General features: G+C 30.1%; 1 protein-coding gene across 1 annotated transcript in view; it reads right to left on the reverse strand.

Annotated features, from left to right (window-relative positions):
• Positions 1-12,242, reverse strand: part of Ac76E (adenylate cyclase type 2 Ac76E) — a 187,062-nt gene that overhangs the window by 30,126 nt on the left and 144,694 nt on the right. The window contains exon 8 of the mRNA XM_016069209.4: positions 11,018-11,176. Within this exon, the coding sequence (XP_015924695.1) occupies positions 11,018-11,176 (159 nt within the window). The remainder of the gene's footprint in view (positions 1-11,017; positions 11,177-12,242) is intronic.

Genomic DNA, 12,242 nt, shown 5'->3' on the forward strand with positions numbered 1-12,242 from the left:
AATAAACAAGAGCTTGATAAATACAATATGTGGAAACAAAGAATCTTTAAACTATTTAAAGCAGTGCAAACCACAAATTGAAATGAATTGGAGACTGTAATAACTTGTACAGTGCATCAAATTAGTCTTCCAAAGTTCTAATCCTCGAGCCTCCTCACACTGAGTAAGCTTTACATGTAATCATTAGGCTTTGTTAATTAACTTGCCTAAGAAATAGGACACATTAAACTTACAATTCTATTATATCAGTAACTTGTAACCATTGAAATATATATAGTTTGTTATCTTTGGTTCATCAGTTAGCTTATCCTAGTAATAACAGCAACTGAAGTGTAAATATGTTAATTTCATCCTGTTCTACAATTTGTAGAAACTCAATCCACAACATCTCAATCTAATTATACCTCAGGCTTGTGATTATTTCTATTACCGACTACTTGAAGTAATGATTAATGATCTTAGCATTAATGATACCCTTAATACTGAGTTAAATATTTAAATTAGACTACTAGCTTAGATAATCTTAGTTCAAAGTATAATATAAATATCTGCATCTCAGTATTAAGGAGTTTTTTCTACCTATATATTGCTTTTTGAAATTTTTTATGATTTATGTAAAGTAGTAAGTTTTCGTGAGCGTAAACATTGAAAATTATTCCGAATGGAAGCTTTTAATCAAAAGTACTTTTAAATATTTTTTCGTTTTCTTTAATGAAATTTAAGGAATTTTATGACTGAAATCGAAAAGAAATAACTTTTTTTTTTGTGTCCCCAAAATTTTTCTTTCCACATAACACAAAATTTCATGTTTATATTTCAACTATACTTCAAATCTTCCCAAAATGTAACTAAACGATCATTACACTTAAATTTTATTTCAATTACTCTCAAAAAACTTTCAAGGATTGTAATCTTGAAGCAAAAAAAGTAACCTTGGTGAGAAAGATTCTGGTTGCTCCATACCGGTTTTAATAAGACTTTCTAAACCTTATTCTATATAGGTAAATACATATTCAAACTTTATCGAAAAGTAGTGAAAAAATTAAAATTGAAAATATTTGTTTTCAAATACTTTAATTTTAAAACCTGTTCGCATTGTATACAATTTAATTCAATTTTTTTTTTACAAATGCGTTATGAAATTTTTATTTTGGTTGTTTCTTATTTGTTTAAATACACTCTATAACAAAAAAATCGACGCACCAAGAAGCAATCCTCCGATTGCTTTGAAATTTCGTATGCATGAATGTTTTGAACAGATCAGGCTGGAATGATGCCGACTGGGGACGTATAGTCTTTAGCGACGAATCCCGCTTCCAACTGTGTCCTGACGATCATCGAAGACATGTTTGGAGACGCACAGGGCAGAGGGGGGATCCTGCCTTCACTATTGCACGCCACACCGGCCCTCAACAAGGCATTATGGTCTGGGGTGCCATTTCCTTTGACAGCCGAATCCCTTCGGTCGACATTAGAGGTACACTTACTGCACAGCGGTACGTCGACGACATCCTAAGACCTGTTTCGCGACCGTTCCTTTTGCAGCACCTTGGGCTGATTTTTCAGCAGTACAATGCCAGACCACATACGCCACGTGTTTCCGAGAACTGTCTGCAAGCTTGTCAAACTCTTCCTTGGCCTGCCAGATCACCAGATCTCTCTCCCATCGAGCATGTCTGGGATATGATGGGAAGGCGATTGCATCTGGCACGGAATGTTGATGACCTCGTTCGACAATTGGATCGAATTTGGCAGGAAATACCGCAAGAGACCATCCGGGAGCTTTATCGGTCTATGCCACGCCGTGTGGCAGCTTGTATCCAGGCTAGAGGCAGGTCAACACCTTATTGAACTTGTTACTGTAACTCTGCAATAAATTATTCAATTGTTCTGCAATTTTAATCATTTACTATTCTGTATATTGTCTTCGTATCCACCAATTTTCGTTTCAATCGGACAACTCCTTCTTGGTGCGCCGATTTTTTTGTTATAGAGTGTAGATGCAACATGTAACCCATTTGTGACAACCTTCATAAAAAGCTAAATTGAATTACGTGGTTGTTGAACCATAGTATCGGGCGATCAAGTTTACAAAATGCAAAAATACGAATTAAAGTTCAACTTAGCATCATTTTAAACCTTTGACGCATATGGGACACCAGCGTCCCCTTTATATATTTTTTTCTGGCGCCCTAATTTCAAAGAAATTATGTTTTGAGATTTTTTAATTATAAAAAAACAGTCCAATAATTATTTAAAAATTGCTGTTAGATTACCGAAAAGAAAAAAAATTAAAGAAAATTGTAAGTTTTCTAAAAAATTATCGAACAAAAAAAATCAAAGAAATTTCAATGATAAATAATTGTTTCTCTTAGATGTAAATAACTGCAAATAAATGCATATTTGAAAAAAAAAATTTTTTTTGAAAGTGAGCCGTGTTTGGAAGATTTTTACCTTTAAAGCAGAAAAGAGACACCAGTGTTTTATGCTGTTTTCATAACATTATGAAGAATTATGAAGATGCTAAATAGGATATTTTTCAATTCTTTCGACCTAAATCAATGCAAAATATTGAGAAAAGGTATAAAAAAATATGTTTAAGAAACTCTCTGTCTTACAAATTTGAGCAAAATTGTACTTCACTCTACTCTAAAATTACTGAAAGAATATCTTCCGCTGCAACTACTTCAATTTCAAAAAGAAAAGGCTGTAAAATTCAGAAATACACTTATCTATTGCATAAAACAACACGAAATTTTTAACAAAATGAAATCATATATTCCGTAAGTTCTCCGTGAAACTTGATGATGGTTTAGGCAGAGATAGCTCTTTCAACTACGCTCGTAAGTGCCGTCAACTTTTCTTTGATAAATTAAAGTGATTGATGTAGCGTTATAAAGATTAGAAGGTACTTTCTGTCTACTTAATTTACTGTAGTTCGTTCAGGTTCTTAGTGAATTTAATCTAGCATTTTAATTGGTTTTTTAATTATGATTTTGCTGTCATAACGCAAGATATTTTTCCAAGATTTATAGTGATTTAAACTTTGAAAGAAATTTTATTTTCATTTATCATTTATTTATTTAAATTCTAGTAATTATTTAAAATGACATAGCTATGGCAATTTGTTAAAACACTTGTAAATGTTAGAAAAAATAATAGTTATCGTCTTAAACAAATAAAAATCGTATTTTAAAATAACAGTTGATAGGAAATGTTAAAACATTTTTCCCGTTATTAATATTTAATATGCTATTACTTGACTCTCAAAATCAGTTTCACTCATTTTAGTATAGGTTCAATACAGTTATTTTTTTTTCTTTTCTTTTTAGTTTTCGATAATTCTTTCATACCATGATGAACAAATCAGGTTTTTTTTTCGTTAAGCAATTGACTTTTTTAGTTATTGCTTGCAGATGTCCATAATTTTGCCATGAATTAAGATCTCAAGAATTTTCAGACCACTCCGAGAAAGCGATTGTTTTTTTAACACTATTACTTCATTTTTTGAAATTATGGCAAAAGGCTAAATCTTGTTGAAAAATTCAGTTTCAAGATCCAGACTTTTTGTTATTATTTTCTACTGTAACTTTTGATGTAGATGTGTGAAGTATAACAAAAGTAATTAACAGAAAATCTGTTTAAGAGAAAAGATAAATAAAATACTTTTGAACCCGAAAGTAAGAGAATGGAAAGTTTTAGACTCAAAGATTACAACTGTGAAGTTTCCAGACAAGAATAATAATAATAATCGGTTACACTATAGTTAGATATGTATACGTTCGAAACGTTTGTAATAACACTATGTTGAAACTCACATAAATGAAAAAGAGAATCATGTTTTATATTAACGCAAAAAAGAGGGATGAGTTTGGAAAAAAAAACGAAAATAGAAATCCGAAAATGGTATTATGTGCAAAACACATCTAAAATAATTGAAAAATATTTGAAATTTGAGCATATAAAACGTATGTAGAAAGCATATATCCGCAGAATAATTTCAACCTTTTAATAAAAAGTAATAATTCGTGCTTTTTTTTTGTATAGAGAGAAAGTTATTACTTTTAAATTAATACTATTTAAAATTAAAAAGGTCAGAAATATTTTATAAAGTTTTAATTCGCAGGAAATTACACAAGCTAAAATCACTTTGCAAACGTGCATGATATTTATTTATACATGGTACAAAAACTAACAAATAGAAAGAGGAAACACGATTTAAGCGATAAAGTTAACCTAGTGGACAAGAAAGTGGACTTAAAAAAAAGGGTTTGGTCAGATGTTTTGTTTAAATCTGTTGTTGTTGTATGCCATTAATGTACTTATGTACTTGTTTTCCATTGGCGCCATCTATGGCCAAGAATTCAACTTCTGTCACACCCATACGTGGTCATTGGTCATATGGTCATTGTTGACACCTGGGTATGACACCCGTTTATAGAGCGGACCCATTCATAAATCCATTCATTCATCCACAGATCGTAATTTTGATCTGAACTAGAGAACAATCAATCTCCAATCCAGTACCTCAGGGGTATAATTTGTTTTAGAAACATGGAGGACTGTGTGACCCAACAGATGTATTGCTTAAATCCAATATCAAATATTAACATTTTCTTTTTTTAATAAAAAAAACTGCTGGATTTGCTACATTTTTCAGCCATGAATGTTTAGAAATACTAAGATTATGGCACAAGGAACGGGCTAAAAATTTAACTAGAAACGGGTGCCAACAACAACTAGACTTCTACTTTTAAATATGACGTAACATGTATAACTAATACAGCTTAAGTTACACATATATCTTTTTTTATTGTTCTTATAGTTTTTGATTATTTTATTGATAAATTCCAGCTTTTAGGGTAATTTTTGTTTTGATACCAATATGTGAGCTGTTAAATCTTCATTTATGTGTTGTTGTCAGTAAAACAAAGTGTTATCACTATCAAACGGAATTTTCGCATGGCTTATCATAATTTATTTCAGCAATTGTTTTTAATTTAGGTGAAAACTTGGAGAATAATATAAATATTAATATTTCTTTTTTTTTCCTGCGGATTCCATAAATTCCCTTTATAAAACTGCTCATTTTCTACTGAGGAAATCTCAGTTGTGTTTTACTTAATACAGTTTAAAATATACTGTTTTTAAATGTAGTTCTTGCAAAAAAGTTATTTCACAAATGTGACTCTCCAACTTAGTTCACTTTAAAAATTTAGTAAAGCAATTCTGCTTAAATTTTCTCATTAAGTTCATTTTTCACGATCCTTTGAAAGAAAAGAAAATTAAAATTTGTAACAACTAAAAATCTTAAACAATAATTTTCTCTTGAATTGTATATTTTATACCATATGAAACATTACATAATTTATTTTTGAACAACAATGATTTAAATAATTTATGAGCTAATAAAAAAGTACTTTATTCTTTCCTTTCCCGCATAACATGCATTCAAAATAATTTCAGCAAATCATACGCAAAAAATAAAACAAGTCAAAAAACGTTCTCTTCTAATGGGCGCAATAAATTTGTTTAAAAACAAAAACTTCCTAAAATATATAAAAGTGGAAGCGAAGCTTAATGATTTCAGTGAATCAATTTAATTGTTTAGACTATTCCAACAATATTGCTCCAAACAATATTGCGAAACAGTGTAATGTGTGTAGAAAAAAGTTCAATTAATGTGAATTCATATATTATAATTCATTCGCTCTTTCTACGTAATAAAGAAACAACTAAACCAAGATATAAATAAGTAGTACTAAAAATACCAGCACCAATCTCTTGTTGAATATGAATGCGGATAAAGCTGGGCTGGAAAAACATTTCTTCTACGTGCCCTCCTTGCCTAGAATAACAAGTAGCCGCATCCAGAAGAAAACATTTTGGATGAAAGAGATTTCAGACTAATTTAAGGAGCAAATAAATGAAAGGGAAATTATCAAGTGATGTATGAAGTTAAAATATCTGATATCGAGGCAATTAGCATCAGTCTATTAGTTTTGCAAATTTGCAGGCATAAACGAAATGTTTCTCACTTAACGATGGTTTGTTGAATTAAAAGTATGAAGCCTTTTTAACAAAGGTATATTTCTGTGATCTCTGCTGCTGTATGGGAATAAAAAGCTTTGAAATGAAAATATATTTGAATATGTACTGATTCTAGAATTAAATCCAATTTAGAGTTTGTATGAAAGATTATAGTTCCAAGTAACACGTTTATTTTCAAAATTTGTGGTGCCCGCGTAGTATTTCTAACAAAAACATCCCTGATTATTCTTTAATTGTTGGAATATGTATTAATACGAGCGGAAAATTATGGATAATTTTATTTCTACTCTTAATTAACTCGTTTTTCTTTCTGAGAAGATAGAATTCATGAATGATAATTCGTAAGAACGTTCCACAAAGATCTCACTAAGGTGCTTTTCTTGCATTTTCTCTTGACTATACGAGCCCCAACGCCCTTCTCCAACACTTAAAGCAAACGAATAGTTGATACCGTAGATTTTAGTATGATTGACACTCTACATTACATTATGTAGTGTCTCTGACGCATTTTTATTTACTTTTTCATTCTTTTCTTAAAACGGTTTCGAGTACTCAAATTACTTATAAATTGCTTTCGAGTTCTTTTAGAATCGGATATTGAAAAATATTTTAGGTTTTCAAGAAAACCTGTTTCAAATAATTTCTTATTCAAAAAGTATCTTTCAAATGACTCTTTCTTAGTTTTAAAATATTTGTACACATTTTTCTCTCCTCGAATGAAAAAAAAACAACAATTGGCTGTCAAAAGCCAAATTTAAATGGGTAGTAGTATTTTAATTATTTTTCTTCATAAGAATACCTTATTGAATTCTTTAAAAGCTTACTCAACAAAAGGCAAGTTTTTTTAGAGGATGTAGTAAATAAAAACGCATAAAAAAACTAAGAATATGATGTTAAAACTATTTGTAAACAATTAATCTTTAAAAAATTATGCATTCAATGTTATGTCTAAGGTTTTAGTCCACGATTATTTTTCTCAAAAAATAGAATAGAAACTTTCAGAAGAACTGTTAATAAAATTGTTTCGCAATTTGAGTCCTATAAGCAAACAGTGGGAGCCAACAACAGCTTATATGATGTTACTTAAGTCTATCGATTGATTCACTGATACGTGAAATTCTTGCTTCTGTTCTTGTGAATTTTCTTTTTATGCTCTTCTTCTTGCCAGCTTGCATTTTGGTGTCTAGCTTCTTTTTTTTCACTATTTCTTCGTGTTAAGGTTGTTTTATTGTTCCGTGTCGGAGCTTCGAATTTCCTTTCACTCGATATTCCCTTACTATCACAAAAAATTAACTCGATCTTGTCCCAAGTATGTTATAAACACATATAAATATTATATTTAAGAGACATGGGTAATATACACATAAATATATTTATTCATTAAATTATTCTTTTTGTGAGTAAATTGGATGTATTTTTTCTGTATTCCTTTCATCCCTATAATACTTTTTTAAAATTAAGTAAAATCATTACTATCAGTTTTGTTTTAAAATTCATTTTGGATTTAAGTAAATATGTCATTCAATGTTGCAAAAGCCGAATGCTATGTTGCGACAAACTCAAAGAAAAATAGCTTGCAATAGTTTGTTTGTACTCGATGTAGAAAAAATTCTAAATGTGCTAGAAATGAAGTCTGACGTACAAACGCATTCATACAACTTTGTTTACATTTTATTTTTGAAAGATTTATTATCATATTTAATATAAATATACATTTTATAAATTAATAACAGTTTAATAGTCTTTTATATATTGTTCACATTTTATTTTTAGTAAATTTATTATTTTATTTAATATAAATTATATATATTTTCTCCTGAAAACTATTTTCATTAAAATTTTAGTGGTGCCCCCTATTAATCCTTAAAGTAACGGCAAAGTTAAGTAAGGTAGATTGTATATTGGGACACTAGCAAATAAATTTTTTGTCATTGAAATAAATTATTTTCACGAAGAAATACAAATTTTATTTTTTTCATCGAGCGTCTGTATTTTTTATGCAAAAAGAAAAGAAATACTTTTTGAAATCCTAACGAAAAAAAGGATACCTTGTTAGAAGAACTTTATTTTTTATCATTTCATTCACTTGAGTCATTCATTTCAACTTGGGAACAACAGAAAGCCTAGATGATAAAGGCTATCGATCATTCTTTGTAAAGCGGAAGCTTTGTTGCCCTCTTTTAAAAACCCGAGTAAATCTCTTTTTAGCGCAACAATAAAATGCTTCTTCACTTTTTCTTAGAAAAAGACACAAAAGCAGTTGTCGCATAAATGTAAAACCCAAGCTGCTTTGGGACAAGCATAAAACAAACTTACATGATTAAGATTTACTTCTTTTTCTTAAGTCTACTTTTTCACTTCAAATTGCAAAACCGCTTTCTTAAAGAGTTCCTATTTTATTAAATAGTAATAATAATAATACAAAGATGCTAGAATAAAAATTTTGACTTAAAGCAGTACTGATTAAAGTAACGACCTGATCTACATAAAAATATGTAAGTTCAGCTTCTTTTGGGACAAAATGTTTATATAAAAAATGAACATTGGTTTCAATCAGAACAACCAAGAAAACAATATATATCTTATTTCCTTTATTATTTTTTTGTGTAATATAATAAAAACTGAATTTTAGATAAGCTTTAAGCTCGCATTCTTAGTGTTATTTTCATTTTTACTCTGAAAGTATTATTTAAAGTATAAGAAATTTCAACTAAAAAGCTATATTTGTAATAATTTACTTTTAATAATTTTTAAAAGTAAATCTAAATTATTTTTGTTGTTACATGATTTTGTAACTATAATTACTTGAATAAATTAAATTATAGTTTACGCAATGTTTCAATTATTTAAAATATTAATTGAATGGAATAAAATTGTGTCTGTGAGTTTGTCAAAACAGATTAAGAATTCCAACTGCGTCTTGCATCTTAAAGAGGATATTTCAAAAGCTTTTTTTTTAATATTAAAAATTATTATTGCACAGAAATATTTTAAAAGAAATGGAGCTAGACTCAAAAATGTCAGTTGTCAGCCACTAAAAAAATTTCTTTTAAAAAGAAAAATTTTAACTATGAAGAATAGAAATATCATTTTACGTGAAAAGTATAAAAGCAATTCTATTGTAAGGCTAGAAATAGTGCACCAAATAGCATTACACATTTTCAAAAGAAAAAAAAAATTTGAACTTTAACTATAAGAGTTAACTATAAGAGTGTACGAGTTTCCGTGCGCAATATGTATGTACATTTCAGATTCGATATGACAGTCAAGCAAAATTATCCCGAACCATTTAGCCCTCTTTTTTGCAAACTTGAATATTCTCATTTTGGTCGAACTCCCATTTCTGCTGCTTGAAGAAATCCTAGGTTAGCTGCTTCAGTTCTTTATCGTCAGTAATAAAATTAAGCATTTTAGAAACCCTCGTATATCGTCACTCGAAATTTATTTAGAAGCTCCAAAAAATTCTTTTCTAGTCAACATACAGTGGCTTATAAAAGGGTTCACAGATTTATGACTTACAATAAAATATCACTCTATTCATTAATTAAAATGAATATTTCACAATGGAAATGAACTTTTGATTTGTTCTTTAAATATTCCATGCAGTTTTGTTTAGAGTATATTGAAGATCTTATTATTAAATAACCATTCTGAAGTAAAGTGAAACCACCAGGAACGACCACTTTTGTGTAACGACCTCTTCCATTTATGACCACTTTTGGGAGACACGGATTTTTTTTGTGTTGAAGAAAACCTTCATGAGAGAGCATCAAAACCTCTCCCAGCAACCGGGCAGTCCTACACACCAAATGCGGAAAAGGTCAAATAAGGAAACACGAAAAAATATCAAAACAAAAATTTTTGACAATACAAATAAGTAAATTCAAAATATTTGTGTGTGGTTCTTATTTAGAGAGCTCTTTTTAGTGATCCCTGAGGGACATCTACAACCAGAATGCACTAAAGATCTGCAGTCAGAATGCGCTAAAGCAGAATGCACACCAGATCTGCAGTCAGAATGCACTAAAGGCGAAGCTATCTATAATTTATTTTTAGAAATGATAGTTAAGTTAGAAAAAAAAATTATTTTATAAAAAAACTGAGCATCTCAAACAAGCTTTTTTATGATATAAAATTAAATACAAACTTTAACAAAAAACATACTTGTTTATTTATTTAAAATAGTTCTATCTTTCATAATTAAAAAAAATTTTTACGCTTAATTATATCAGTAAAGATCATTTTTATTGAAATTTCATTCATCGATCCCGTTTTCATGACGCCAACACGAGTGGTATTTCCCCGCAAAAGAAAATGACACAGAGTAAAATTAGAAACGTTTGAGAAAAATCATTGCTTTCGATAGCATTTTGAAGTCAATGGAGGTAAACCCTAAGAACGACCAACCTCCTTTAATGACCATTTTACTGTGGAACGGAGAGTAGTGGCGTGTTGTTGTTGACGTTAAGGTAGAGAGGGTGCGATTGTTCTTGTTTTCCAGCTGCGCCATCTATGACCAAGAATTCGACTTCTGCCACACCCATACGTTACACCCGTTTATAGGACGGGCCCATTCATTTATCCACAGATCGTAATTTTAACCTGAATCAGAGAACGATCAATCTCCAATTCAGTACCCCCAGAGATATTGATTTGTTATGGGAACATGGAGGACTTTGAGACTCGACAGATTTAACGTGCATCAGTCACCATTTACTACATGGGGAGTCTTCGGTTGGCAAGGATCAAACCCACGACCACTTGGACATCGGCCCAGTGCCTTACCAACCAGGTTATCCCGGCCCGTTTCACTGCCGTATTCATTTTGATTAATGAATAGAGCATTTTCATTGAAAGTTATAAATGCAATAAGTTATTTATATCAGCTAAACTAAGGAGCTTAATAATGTTTGCATGTTATGCCGAGGCGAGATAATCCTATTAGAAGGAATTTGACAAAACTTACCCTGGGACACCTCCTGATTCCATATGGTTAGCAAGAGTCACATCGTCTGACCAAACATCGAACTGCCATTTTCTCAAACCTAAAACTCCACAGAGAACATCTCCAGTATGCACTCCGATTCGCATATCTACATTAACTTCAGTTGCTTCTCTCACCACCCTGAAAATTAATTTTTATTTTAATACGTTATAATTTATGTTACTAAATTATCATGTACGTTCAAATTTTTTTTTTTTGCAAATAAAATAAAAACATTATTTTTCAGTTTAAAAACATTTTTATATATTTATATATGCATTTTTTATCACTACAACAAAATTAAATTGGTTCGATTACAAAAAATGATGTCGGTACCTTAAACTATAACACGGTGAGAATTTGGTCTAACTTTAATAATGTTAGAAACTAAACCTTGTTTTCTTTCCGATTAAACCATAATAATGTATAATAAAGTTTAGGAAGGATTAATTTGCACGACAGTATGACATAAGGCAAATTTTAACTATATTATTGTTCAACACGATCCGCATTTTCTATCACTGAGGATACATTTGTATACCATTTACATGCTAATTGAATAAGATTTATTTTATCAAGAAAAATTATGCTATTAGATACAAAAAAAATACTTTATAACAAGTGTTAATTCGTAAAATCTAGTTATTTATAAAAATTTACATACTGGGGAGCAAATATTTCGTTGCATTTACACAAATACTTGATCTTGCTTCATTCGGGCTTGGGGATTTCAAATCTGAAATTAATTTTACTCCTAATGCTGGAGACGCTTTTTTTTCTTTTTCAAATGACATTTTTAGACTATGTTTTGACGAATTATAAACGATTAAAAATATTTTATATAACAGAAGTCACGTAAATATTGTCTCATGCTTTAAGAGGGGTTACGGCACATATTCAGAATTAGAATTACATATGAACCCATGTCCAGAAATGTTTGATGATAAGCACATGAAAAAACAGTTCATAATAGGGAACCGCCTATGGCGACGTATGACAAGAGTTTCGGACATGAGTTTCTATGCAATTTTTATTCTGATGATGTGCCGTAACTCTCCTAGAAGTGAGACGCAACGTTTATGTGATCCTCTGTTATATATAACAGGGGTCATTTGATATGTTTTGAACTTGCACTTTTCTACAAAGAATAAGCTAAGCATATCTTTAAAAGAAAAACAGTGGATTGGAGAGAAAAATCGATTTCAAA

Source organism: Parasteatoda tepidariorum, chromosome 3, assembly GCF_982258835.1.
Source record: "Parasteatoda tepidariorum strain Cologne lab strain chromosome 3, Ptep-v5.0, whole genome shotgun sequence".
NCBI classification, from domain to species: domain Eukaryota; kingdom Metazoa; phylum Arthropoda; class Arachnida; order Araneae; family Theridiidae; genus Parasteatoda; species Parasteatoda tepidariorum.